The 11,678-nt window shown below is 49.4% G+C and overlaps 6 protein-coding genes across 6 annotated transcripts; 2 read left to right on the plus strand and 4 right to left on the minus strand.

The window, feature by feature from the left end:
- Positions 1 to 204: 204 nt before the first annotated feature.
- BDV37DRAFT_222020 (class I SAM-dependent methyltransferase) lies at positions 205 to 2,188 on the minus strand. Its single transcript, XM_032080183.1, has 10 exons — positions 1,883 to 2,188; positions 1,774 to 1,808; positions 1,601 to 1,687; positions 1,502 to 1,543; positions 1,387 to 1,453; positions 1,288 to 1,328; positions 1,026 to 1,235; positions 605 to 938; positions 425 to 507; positions 205 to 333 (listed from the first exon to the last, which is right to left on the minus strand). Exons 1-10 carry the CDS (start codon positions 1,934 to 1,936, stop codon positions 294 to 296), a joined length of 993 nt encoding a protein of 330 aa, XP_031945026.1. The 5' UTR covers positions 1,937 to 2,188; the 3' UTR covers positions 205 to 293.
- Positions 2,189 to 2,715: 527 nt separating this feature from the next.
- On the plus strand, positions 2,716 to 3,885 carry BDV37DRAFT_222043 (uncharacterized protein). Its single transcript, XM_032080184.1, has 2 exons — positions 2,716 to 2,899; positions 2,953 to 3,885. The coding sequence occupies exons 1-2, from the start codon at positions 2,827 to 2,829 to the stop codon at positions 3,852 to 3,854; spliced, it is 975 nt and encodes a 324-aa protein (XP_031945027.1). The 5' UTR covers positions 2,716 to 2,826; the 3' UTR covers positions 3,855 to 3,885.
- BDV37DRAFT_222044 (uncharacterized protein) lies at positions 3,886 to 4,609 on the minus strand. Its single transcript, XM_032080185.1, has one exon. The coding sequence runs from the start codon at positions 4,277 to 4,279 to the stop codon at positions 3,917 to 3,919; it is 363 nt and encodes a 120-aa protein (XP_031945028.1). The 5' UTR covers positions 4,280 to 4,609; the 3' UTR covers positions 3,886 to 3,916.
- BDV37DRAFT_222016 (uncharacterized protein) lies at positions 4,069 to 6,001 on the minus strand. The gene is made up of 2 exons (XM_032080182.1): positions 4,997 to 6,001; positions 4,069 to 4,939 (listed from the first exon to the last, which is right to left on the minus strand). The coding sequence occupies exons 1-2, from the start codon at positions 5,897 to 5,899 to the stop codon at positions 4,283 to 4,285; spliced, it is 1,560 nt and encodes a 519-aa protein (XP_031945029.1). The 5' UTR covers positions 5,900 to 6,001; the 3' UTR covers positions 4,069 to 4,282.
- Positions 6,002 to 7,023: 1,022 nt separating this feature from the next.
- Positions 7,024 to 7,902, minus strand: BDV37DRAFT_268869 (putative esterase/lipase; the record flags this gene model as incomplete). The annotated part of the gene is made up of 1 exon (XM_032084252.1): positions 7,024 to 7,902. The coding sequence occupies one exon, from the start codon at positions 7,900 to 7,902 to the stop codon at positions 7,024 to 7,026; it is 879 nt and encodes a 292-aa protein (XP_031945030.1).
- Positions 7,903 to 8,742: 840 nt separating this feature from the next.
- Positions 8,743 to 10,334, plus strand: BDV37DRAFT_279502 (multidomain presynaptic cytomatrix related protein; the record flags this gene model as incomplete). The annotated part of the gene is made up of 7 exons (XM_032086346.1): positions 8,743 to 8,817; positions 8,883 to 8,958; positions 9,012 to 9,021; positions 9,075 to 9,271; positions 9,321 to 9,377; positions 9,455 to 10,156; positions 10,219 to 10,334. 7 exons carry the CDS (start codon positions 8,743 to 8,745, stop codon positions 10,332 to 10,334), a joined length of 1,233 nt encoding a protein of 410 aa, XP_031945031.1.
- Between the last annotated feature and the right edge of the window lie 1,344 nt (positions 10,335 to 11,678).

The following is an 11,678-nucleotide window of genomic DNA, read 5'->3' on the forward strand; positions in this document are numbered from 1 at the left end:
TAACACCAACATAACAACCCTAACTGCCAAGCTAAGTAACAATCCAGAACAACCAAAATTCCACGCCAAACTCCAGACAGCCGCTGATCTACGACCCTGCCGGAAGTATCTGCCGCTGACATCATACGCCTCTGCACGTCCCTTGGGCGCTGTATCTCCAGATCCCACGGGTCCAGCAGCGTGATGGTATCAGCGGCGACGTCTTACTTTTATTTCTAGGTTAAACGTAAACTCTGTTCATTAAGCTATGGGATATGACGTTGTGGGGAGTGTTCTGGGCCCTTCTGGTGACATCACAGGGGGCTGCCTGGTTTGCGGCCGTATACTACTACCCTGTGTACAGTTAGTATGGAGTTATGTCATGGCTTAGTATTCAGGGTAAGATATAGAGTTGAGTAGAACGAGAAGGTAGGGTAGTATATACTTCTCCTGATAAGCATGGATACTCGGATCGCGCAGTCCCTGACGCATACGCGCGAGGTACACATCGACTTCCTGCCGAGTCCACTGTACACAACATATGAATATTAGCATCATCACACAGATTCGTAGACTTAAGATACACAGCAGCACACCAGGAGAGTCAAGTGCAGAACTAACTCACGTTCAAGAACCTCGTCAACAGCATCATAGTCCACCCCTCGATCCCCATCTCCCACTGCAACCGATTGTACTTGCCCAGCACCTTCAAACGCGGATCCTTCGCCCACGGCCCGACAGGACACTTGAAGCGGTGTTCCTGGACGTCGACGAACCCGGCCTGTATCATCTTCTCCTTCGCTTCGTCCACGATGCGTAGCGTCTTCCCGAATGCGTCACCGGCTTGCAGCGACACTCTGCCCCATTCGTCGAAGACGGTGTGGGCTGTGCTGCCGTCGTCGGATTTGGGCACTACGGACACTTCGACTTGTTCGAGGTAGCCGTTTGGTTTTAGGTGACTGATTTGGTGTGGGATGTTTGTTAGTTGGGTGGGCAGGGTTGTGGAAGGGAATGAGAAGGGAAGAGGGAGAAGGTAAGGGACGTACTCAAGAGCTTCTTTGTAGAATTTATCCCAGTCTGCTACGCAACCGTACAGGCCGCGGACGTGGATGAAGTCGAAGCTGTCTTTGCCGTAGACCCAGTCGTCGCAGCAGTCGTCGACTTCGAAGTGCAGGTTTGGTGGGACCCAGGTCGGTTGGATGGGGGAGAGGTCTGTTCCGATTACCTTGGCAGCGGGGTGCGTGTCTGCGAAGTCACTGTCGTGCTCATTAGTATTATAGATCTGCTTGATGTGGAGGTAGGACGGACATAGCCCATATACCGGTTCCTGTGCCGATGTCGAGGACACGCTGTGTTTGGGTGGGTTAGTTAGTTGGAATTGAATATGCGATGTAAAAGTGTGCTTACTTCGACGTTCTTTGGGATCGGTGCCAGGTAGAGCTTTCCGTCTAGCAGGAGGTTGAAGACGTGGTGGCTGGGTTGGGTTAGTTGGTTGGTGTTGACTGGAGGATGGACTGTTTACCCTATGTCTAGTTGTTCCATGGCTTTTTCGTCGTTGGGGCCCCTTTATGGTACTGATCAGTGGATAGAGCTGAATATGGGGTAGAGGGTAGATCTGTACCAATATGATCCCGCATGGTAGGCGTGGTAGCGTCGTCCATTATCATAGTGGTAGTTCATGATACTGCTGCAGAGCGAAGTCCATTCTCTAGAAGATAGATATCGTCAGCTTTGTATTGTCCTAATCCCAGCCCAGGGGAGCAGATAGGAAAATAGTACTGAAGGAAGACTCACGACTGCGCACTGTCTCCATACCCCGACTCTGCATCCTACCAAATATCCAAATCATCAGCCAAAACTAACACAGTGCGCTCGAGACAACCAAACACAGGACATAGCATACGGTATCGACCTCCATAACATCAGACCCATTCACACGCGACATCACGAAAACCATCAGCAAGCGCAACAAATTGGGGAGACGTCCGCACCACCACCCCTCCCGACCCCCAGATATTAATATCTAGTGGTACCGGACAACACCCATGTCAGTACTCCTTCGTCTCGTCTCGTAATCTAACGTCTCATCGCATTATTGGTTGCGCTCTCGGCTGTTAGACATGGGGGGCCATGCATGGACGAACTAGTCCTGCATGGTCTCGGAAGCCCTAACGGTCGACTCCACTGCGTATCATTAGCGTTCCGACGCTAGTCTCCTGTGTCATTGTCAAAGGAGCCATCCTAGTGTCGGACGGGATTGGTGTATTCGTATTACATGGTGCTTGGATGTAACATCGTTTGGATGGGGTGGCTCTTCTAGATTGTGTTGGGGAGATGGTTTGTTGTACAGGATGACTCGGGGTTTATCGGGTAAGGGCCTGGGGAATGTGAAGTTTCCTTGCGGCGGGCGGTAGAAGTATGCATGGCTTTGACAGATTCAATGCTCCTCGGCAAGAGCGCATATGAAGGTCATGCCATTGCCCAGTCCTGCATGTCTCACTCGTCGATATTATCCTCGGGATAGGTATCTCGGCATGGGATGCTACTGCTGTCGCTTAGGAGCATTCACGGTTTGGCTCTCATCCTGCAGGATTTTGTTTGTTTATTTGTTTGAAGTCTTGTAGCCTGCGTTGTGTCTAGAAGATGAGACCAATTATCTGCAGAAACCCCATATTATGTCGTGAATTCGATGTCCACTACACCAACATCTTTGTATACATACTGTATCACGTGACTGTAGCAAAATAAACAAACACTCCACCCTAAGGCAGCTTGCCCATCCCAGAACATCGTCGCAACTCTCCACATTCCCAACTTAATCTCTTGTCCAAAATACCAGCATCCATAATGGACACTACAGAACCTCCCAAGAACATGGAGGAGGAGCTGGACTCCGAAATAGCCACCGTCCGCGCCGAAAGTACGCTTCCACCCCCCTCAGCGCCGTCGCAACGCTAACACAGATAAAAACAGTCCGCAATCTACAACGCAAGCGTCGCTTTCTAGCCTCCAGTCTACTCTCCTCGGATAACTTCCAGAAATATCTCCAGAAACATCAGTCTTCAAGACCTTCTTCATCTCTAGACGCAGAAGTGTCTCCGTTGGTCCGCGCCGCAGGACAACACGCCGAAGTGAACCACCACCGAGTCGCATTCTCAGCCACGACCTTCCCGTTCAAAGATCCGTCCCCGAACAGTGAGAATCCGAATTTACTGGGTGTGCGAATCGACGTCTGCACGAGCAATGGTCGTTTTACGAAACCGTACTATGTTTTGTTGAAGCGGGTGCGCGGGGAGGACAAGAGGCTGCGGGTGCATCGACATACGATTCCGGCCTTCATCTCGGTGGACAAGCTTGAACGCGCTTTTTTGCCTGTGCCTGCCGCGCGCGAGGAGGAAGCAGGGGAGAACTTGAAGCCGTGGAAGAGGAGCGCGAATCGGCAGAATTTGTCGAGGTTTGTTCGCGAGTTGAGACGGCAGTTGGCTGCGTGGCATTTGAGGATGGATGCCGTGAATTTCCTCCGGGGCAAACTCGGTGTGCAGCGGCGTGGCGTTGAAGCTTATAGCGATGATGATGACGGCGTTTGGGTGCGAGATATTTTATCGGACAACCTGGAGGAAATCCGGCTGGATACGAATGACCTCGGCATTGTGTCTCTTTCCCCCACCGCGCTCGATGCAACGTATGTTCGACTGGAATGGGAGGATGGACGGGTGGGACGATTCAAAATGTCCGATAACGGGGTCGTGGAGCGTGCGGTGGTCATTGGCGATGATGGACGAGACAAGTTGCTCGAAGCTGTCTTGACTGGCGGGAATGGTCGCGTGGAGACGGTACTGGACCGATTGAAGCAGCATTTGGTTTCCAAAGAATAAGCTTGGGCTGGTCCCATTTTGAGTCTAAGAGCTAGCATATACCCAAAGAGTTCGTGAATTAATCAAATTAAAACATCTTCGAAGCCATAAGTACATGTTGGTATATTCCCAGTGTTGAGTGCAAGGATATCTAAATGCTCAAAGAGGCGCAAATCTATGTAGTGGAGAAAAGTATCCAGAAAGAAGTGAAGTATGCACAAGAAACCACAAAGCCGCCAAAGTGTATAATGATGCCCCATCCAGAAAGCAAGCGCACCGAATGCAGGAAAGAAATGTCGTAAAATTACAAAAAAATAGATGTCAGCAATAGCCGAAGTATAAAACATTAAGCTAAGTTGAAGTGATATGTCACTGTTAATATATGCAAAGGGTGAGAACCAGAAAGAGAGGAAAAGGGAAAGGGTATCACTGGGACATCGCATCATAAATTATAGTAGCGGTTCACCTCTCTTCCGGTGCACCTGTTCCTCATCACCGCTTGCACTGGTTGCGTTCTCTTCCGAAACGGAAATCGCCGAGTCGCGCGTCTCATAGCGACAGTCGGCGAACGACAAAGGGGCCAGAGGCCCGTAGGGTTGGTCGTATTGCATTTCGAGCTTCTTCCGGAGAATTGCCTCTTCCAGATTCCATCGATGGCGTAGTCTTGTCTTCTTGGCTTCAAAGACTTGCAGAGCCGATGCCTCCTCTAGCTGGTGGTCTCGTTGGAGGTTGGCAAACTCCAGCGCGTGCTTGTCGATCAAATCGTCCAATTCTTTCTCCATGCGGGCTGTAACTTCCTGGAGCTTGAGTTCTTGGCGGTCTCTTAGTACTTTGATTTTGGCTTCGTGAAGTCGGTCCATCGATTCATGGTCGTGGTATTCCTGAGCTAGTTGAGCCTTGTGTTGTGGGGTATACTTTCGAGTAGACGGTGATATCTCGGGTCCTGACGGCGATCCGGGGGAAGATGGAGGGCTTGCATTGCTGAAATAGCCCTCCATATACTTGATTCGAGTACGGGAATTCATCTTCGCTCGCTCAAATTCGCGAACTTGATCCATTTCCACCGCGAGTTGTCGTTCCTCCATGCGGCTCGCATCGGCGATATTCTAGTCAAAAGGGTGAGTAATTCGAGATGAGCACACACACTGACAAGGGACAATCACCTTTTCGCGCTTCTCTTCTTCTGCCCGTTTGTTAGCTGCGAGCCGGTCGGCAACAATAGTTTGGTGGTTGCGTCGGAGTTCACGCATGAAAGCGTCCTGAAAGGTCATGTGCCGGTTCTTTTCCATCTTTTGGGACTCGCGCATCTGCCTGAGGTCCGCATTCTCAAGGCTCCGCCGAACGCTCTCGTTGTCAAACACCGGGATCTCCAGCCTCAGTACCGGGCTCTCTTCATCCGCACTATCGTGACCCCGCGGTTCACTGATTTTGGATTCCACATAGTATTTGTCAACCCCTCCTTCACCCTTCGCAACGGTGATCTGCGCAGCCGGGGGAAGTAAGACAGCGGAGGGTGAACGCCGTTTCCGGAAATGAATCTTGTCAATGGCCGACTTCAGGGTTGATTTCCGCCTCTCTTTCTTTTCACTCGAAGCTACGCTCAAGAAAGAGCTTCGCTGGCCGGGGGTTCGCAATGCGATCCCATCGGGGCCGTGAGCCAGTCTCCCCTCGCTCGAACTATAAGAGGTTGGGCGCGTTGAAAGCGAGGCGATCGAGCGAGTACTGCCGCACTTGGCATGGTCGGACAGGTTAAACTCGGAAAACGACGATGCGATCTGATCCAGGGGAGGTATCTCGTTAGATGGGGTGACTTCACAGACGGAATTGCGATCGGTTGAAGAGCCTGCCGAGGACAGAATCGGAGAGGAAAGATCGACCATGCCCGAAGCAATCGACGCGGCCAGCGATGCCACAATCTCAACTTCTGGAACTTTTAAACCCAACTGGCGCGCTTCTTCTACTAGTGTTTGTTCTTGCGATCTCTCCTCATCCTCGGAGGCGATAAGGAGAACTTCGTTGCGGTATCTGTTCTCGTCGAACCCGACGGATTTGCTGGACTGCATCATGCGATTGGGGGGATTTGATCCGCAGAAAACATACGGTGCAGATGAGTCAAAGACCGGGTATCTTAACTAACAAACAAGACAAGACAACAATGGATGTTTCACAGACGTGTGTTACAAAGAAGCCAACAGGCTCGTCCACAGCACTCGACGCACAGTGGACGAGATCGAGGCGCTCCAGGGCGGCATCCGACTAGCGGAGGGTGAACTAGGAGGGAACAAGTTGGATACGAAGGGCCGGGGGGGAAAGAAAGGGAAAGGGAAGGAGGGTGAGTGGAGAGAAAGGAACTAAGACGATTGACTGATTTAATTAATACAATTAATTAATTCCCATTTTTTTTTTTTTATTTTAAAGGAGACAGCAGGTTAGGTAGGTGATATCTCTCTTTCTCTTGTTGCGGTCCCACGAGTGACCCGCCTGACCGAATCATTAACTAATCTGACGACACGGATGATGAGGATGGTTGAGGTCGGGGAATTTTCTTTTTAGGGTCTAGCTATTCATTTTTATTTTTTATTTTATTTTTATTTGTACTTTTCCCTTTCTTTTTTGTTCCATTCAGGCACCATCCATTTCCCATTGTTCGCAAGTTCTGGTAACGTAGGTCAGAGGCTTTCTCCACCCCAGGGAATCCGTGACCGCGGGTGAAACGCAACTGCCCCTCCAGGGGTACTACTGCTTCGGGAAAATTAGGGCATAGGGCATATACCGGTCCGTTCCGCCCCCAAGAGACAACCATCCATGGCGTGGTTTCAGCCACTGCATCACCATTGCCCCCGAGTCAGGCACCGCTGCTTCATGTTTCAACGGTTAATGAGGATTTTCGCTACTGGCCCACTGTTCTTCTCCAGTTGCAGGATCGTCACCGTCCCATCATCCTGGGGACGTATTCTTTACCTCGTGATTCGATGATGCGGTGGCCTAGTTGACACCTCACCGTCAATCGTATGAATTTTAATGGAGTACTAGCTGGCGCCATTGTGGGTGGGCCAAAATGATATGCAGTTAGACCATACGGCATAAGTCATTGATTCACCGCCAGTTACCCGAGCCTAAACAAAAGCCAAGCATCGATGAAATTTCTTTATGAGGGATATACACTGGCAATCTGATGTCTCAACTCTCATCAGCGGGACAACATCTCGATAGCCATGGTGTAGGCCTTGTCTTTCGCATGTGCTGAAATACTCCCCTCAGGGGCATTTTTGTCAAAGGCATGATTGCAGCCCTGCATCTGGTGAACAAGAATCTCCCGTTCCGGTTCCTTTGCAATTTTGGCCGCAAGCGCCTCAGCTTCACCTGCGAGGTTATCACAAGCTGCCGTCACCAATAGGATGCGGTCGGGAAAGCGGTCAGGTTGGGCATAGAAAGGAGAAATTCGAGGGTCTCTGGCATCGTAGGACGCAGGAATGTAGCAACGATCAAAAATCCGGGCTAGCGCTGCAGGCAGCGGCTTTCCTGCAGGATCCGGTGCAGTCTTTAGGCTTGGTTCCATGTACAAATCAACCGGGGGATAGAACGCGAGTAATGATCGAAAGGTTCCTCGAGGGAAAACACTTGAGGAGAGTGCCAAAGCCAGATTCCCCCCGGCGCTGAACCCCGAGATCGCCAGCCGGGATGTATTGAATTCCTCAGGACGCTGGAGAACCCAGTTCACCGCATCCTCGGCGTCGTGGAGGGCCGCGGGGAAGGGATGCTCTGGTGCTAAACGGTACTGTATATCTAGCACCGTGTACCCCGTCTCTCGGCTGACTTGCCGGCAGAACTCATCGTCGGTCCCATGCATAGGAATGATGAATCCACTGCCATGGAAATTAATGAGAATAGGGCCTGGGTTCGCCGCCAATGCCGATCGGTAGACATGTGCTTTGATTGTTCGCGCTGCCTCCCGCGACTGAATGTAGACGACGTCATCGGGGCTACAAGGAGGATGCTTGCCGAGACTAGCGAGAGTCCTGATTAACACGGCAAGGACTTTGTAATACAGATAGGTCAGAAAGAACATAGTGGAGTCTGGCGTGAAGCTCCTGATGTGTTTCACGTGATATTTTCAAGGCTGATACAGCCTCTTTCTTCGTAAGTAATCGTGCGTTGGATTTCAGAAAATCTCACCGATTCAGAGCGTCTCAACTCCTGAACTTATAGAATAGCTGAGCGCTTCGTGCAAGGCTTATCAGCCACCCGAGCTCCAAATGGCTTTGGACGGTCGAATGGCTCTTGGAGAGAGACCAGCAATCCACTAGTTTAGGATTGGTGGGAAAAGTGCACGGTGTCCTGAATCCAAATTGCGAACCAAAGATTCGTACACGGGGCTGTGTAAACACAAAATGATGACGCCTTGGCCCGTCTAGAAAATGTTCTTCTGCATTTTGAAGTGCTCCGGATATCCCTTGGTCGTGGTTAGGTGCCGTGCAAAAGAAAATTATACCGATAGGGCTTGGTCAGATCACATTGCTGGTCAACGGTATCATAACTAATTACTCTTTTCGGAAGACTCACGTGGACAGGTGTGACAATTGTGGCAATACTCACAGACACCGCAAATAACGCCTGTCCCCGCTGTCTGGTCAAGATGCACGACGGGTTATTATTATTGCGACGCACATGCTTTGGCGTCTGACTACACTTCCCGACATCCATTCAACTACAAACAATCACCCAGATGATCCAACCGCCACTATCTACTTGCCGGCATCGACTTATCTCCGTGCGTATCTGGATTGTAACTGCAGAGAGAGGGGCTACAGTATGATGAGCATAATACAGTCAAAAACTGCGTCTAACTGATCGTCCAAAAGCTCCACCGCCAACACTAGCGTATCTCCGCCGGAACAACAACCGCAGGATGACGTCCCTTAATCAGTCCGGGGATACCAACTTTACAGTTTTCATACGCCTCCCTTTTCCTCGGGGCGACTTTGTGGATCCTCCACCTGCAAGTGTTTTCTCGGCTAACCTGCATGAACTATTTACTGACTGCGCTAGGCTGAGTGGAACGCAGCAAAAGACCAAGCTCTCTGGGACCTACTATCGCGGCCCTCGAAGGGTGATGATATAGACTGTATGTATATCTGCACAAGACATTTGTGTCTCCATTATACTAACTGATCACAGGGAAAGCATTGTATGCTCACATCCTCGAGTGAAACGCTCGTGTCTGCTGACTTTTATTTGCAGAGCGGAACGATTCGATGTAACTCTGCAGTTTCTCCTTCAGCAGGCAGCATGGTTGTATGATCGTCAACTATCCCAGGTCCGCGCGCAGATGCGCAAGGTGGGCACCACTCAGTCGAGCTCCCCGTCCCCTGCGCCTGGTTCTGTATCCGGAAGCACAGCGCTCGGCGGCCAACCAGCCAAGGGTGGCCTTGGTGCAGGTAAGCCAGTCTTACAGGGCTGTGTGTGTCATCAGCTCATAGATATTAGCCCCACGAGTTCCGAGTCGTCTATCCTCACAACAAAAAGATACTCTTCCCCAACGAGGTAAGTCTATTCCCAAGAGATCGTCACTATGTGGGCCCAGAAACCATGGAAGCGAACACTTGTCTAACATTCTGCAGGTCCCCCGCCACGTCGCACAAGCTCGGCAAATACAGTAAACCAAATCAAGACTTCAAAGGAATCGCCTTGCACGGAAACCCCTGCGGAGTTCAAAGATCCACGCTGGGAGAGCGTCAACCGGCGTTCATCAGCAAGCAAGCGGAACCAGGCTCCAGTTGTACCGGCACCAGTACACAAATCGCCCACCCTTCAGGAAGAGCATCTAAGTTCAAGCTCGTCCTCATCCTCGTCAGACGAAGACGACGGGCTAGCCAGTAGACGAGGACTACGATTTCGACGATTCGGCAAATTTTCCACACATCGACCTGGTCTTCGCGACGATGACGAAGAAGAAGACGAGGATGATCCACCCGCGTTTCTTCCACTTTCCCGAGCCCAACCTGAAGCTGCACGGGACCCGTCAGCACAGGATCTCAATGAAACTCTCCGGTTGCAAGGTGAAGATCAAACGGGAGCACGACGCCGCACGTCAGAGCAGAGTCCGGTTTCGAGAGAATCCATTACGACCGAATCATCGACGAGCTCAGTTAGCTCAGGGGCTCCAGTGGCAATCCAACGTCGAGTGAATAGTATTCCATCACCGTTGAGTCCTCGACGGACGGCAGAGCTGGCTCGTGCCAGTCCTCGGAGAATGAATAATTCCGGAAGGGACACGAGTGATGGTACACCGAGTATGGAAAGTAGCTTCAGTGAACTTGATGGTGAGTCTCTAGTTTCTCTGTTTCATTCTTAATCCCTCTGTTACTGATATTGCCATCGGTAGACGCAAGTGTTACGGAATCGGCACTTGAGGAGGCTCTCCTGAGTAATATGCAGCATGGTGGTATGGCAAGTCGCATGAGTACGATCAGTCAGGCAATACGGAGTCGTTGTTTGTGAAGGTTGGTTGTGTAAGTCAATGTAAAGCTGTGATATTCGAGAACCTGCCTGGAGTGGGCACACGTCGAAAGGCGCCTTATCAGCAACACCTTCCGACTACCAATCAAGAGTCAATTATCACGTAAACCTGAATACCACTGCGGTGCAAGGTATTTTCCATCTATTAAAGGATGAGACGCATGTGGCTGCTGTACCAAACAACTTGCTGTCCTCAGTGCGGAAAGCGGACGATAACTTGTCTCGCATAACAAATGTACGTATAGAGTTGATCACTTGTACAAGAGCACGCAGATCATACTTTGTACCATATCATTGGAGTCCATCAGCTACTTTATATCAATATCTTGAGCATGGGCGACCATTGCAGGCTGCGTATGATCAAGAGTATCGAAATATGGCTCCGAGGCGCAAAACTCGCATGTATTAGGTATTTTCTTACTATGGGCAGCCTTAGAGCTTTCGCAGCTGCGCAGCATTCAATCAGACCCCCTCAAGCATGGTTGAACATCCAACCACAATGGGCTTATTAAAATAAGCCTTTAGTGTTCAGACTTGTCAATCTTAAAGCAACGGTGCTATGAACGCTTGGCTGCCATACCTCCTTATACCAGCCCGCAATCCTATGCAATGGAAAGCCTATTGTCAATTTCAGAATCTTTATGGAGATCTTTATTTTGCCTAGCAGCCAATGCTACCGAGACTTTTCTATAGCAACTTGAATATAGTATCTCGAGGATAAGTTCCACTCGCATGGAGAATTGGGCTAGGGGCAAGTGTTGAAGTATGTAATGTGCAATTTACTCATTAACGTAGCCGGCAAGCAGTCCAGTCATGTAGGCAGTCCGGTCACCTCTGTATTCCATACAAGATAGCATATATTTGAATGTCGATATCTCAGTAAAACCATAATATATCTATTTCTAATTTTATATATAGTCTAATATATACTATAATAATAAATTATTAAATTAATAGATTCTAATAATCTTTTATTACCAGAGTAATATAAATTACAGTGTATTATATAGTACTATTTGTATATAGCTATAATTTATAGTTTTAGAATTTTATTTATACTGATATATATAAAAGTTATCTATACTAATATTGTGACAAATTAATATATATATATAGAATATAAAGTTGTTGAGATATCGATGTTTAAAAATATGCTAGTTTGTATGGAATACAGAGGTGACCGGACTGCCTACATGACCGGACTGCTTGCCGGCTACGTTATATATTTTGCATTGGTTATGGCGCCGTTCAATTTGAAGATAGTATTATCTTCGACGGCACGCATAGTACCAACATCATTCACTGCACACCAATTTTGGATGGTTT

Source organism: Aspergillus pseudonomiae, assembly GCF_009193645.1.
Source record: "Aspergillus pseudonomiae strain CBS 119388 unplaced genomic scaffold BDV37scaffold_9, whole genome shotgun sequence".
Classification (NCBI taxonomy): Eukaryota; Fungi; Ascomycota; class Eurotiomycetes; order Eurotiales; family Aspergillaceae; genus Aspergillus; species Aspergillus pseudonomiae.

Coding starts and splice junctions, on each gene's coding strand:
- BDV37DRAFT_222020 (XM_032080183.1), bottom strand. CDS start 1,936: ATGGTTTTCGTGATGTCGCGTGTGAATGGGTCTGATGTTATGGAGGTC. Junction 508..604: donor TGTTGACGAGGTTCTTGAAC/GTGAGTTAGTTC, acceptor TGTTGTGTACAG/TGGACTCGGCAGGAAGTCGA. Junction 334..424: donor ATCCATGCTTATCAGGAGAA/GTATATACTACC, acceptor AACTGTACACAG/GGTAGTAGTATACGGCCGCA.
- BDV37DRAFT_222043 (XM_032080184.1), top strand. CDS start 2,827: ATGGACACTACAGAACCTCCCAAGAACATGGAGGAGGAGCTGGACTCC. Junction 2,900..2,952: donor AGCCACCGTCCGCGCCGAAA/GTACGCTTCCAC, acceptor AGATAAAAACAG/TCCGCAATCTACAACGCAAG.
- BDV37DRAFT_222044 (XM_032080185.1), bottom strand. CDS start 4,279: ATGATGCGATGTCCCAGTGATACCCTTTCCCTTTTCCTCTCTTTCTGG.
- BDV37DRAFT_222016 (XM_032080182.1), bottom strand. CDS start 5,899: ATGATGCAGTCCAGCAAATCCGTCGGGTTCGACGAGAACAGATACCGC. Junction 4,940..4,996: donor AAGAAGAGAAGCGCGAAAAG/GTGATTGTCCCT, acceptor CCTTTTGACTAG/AATATCGCCGATGCGAGCCG.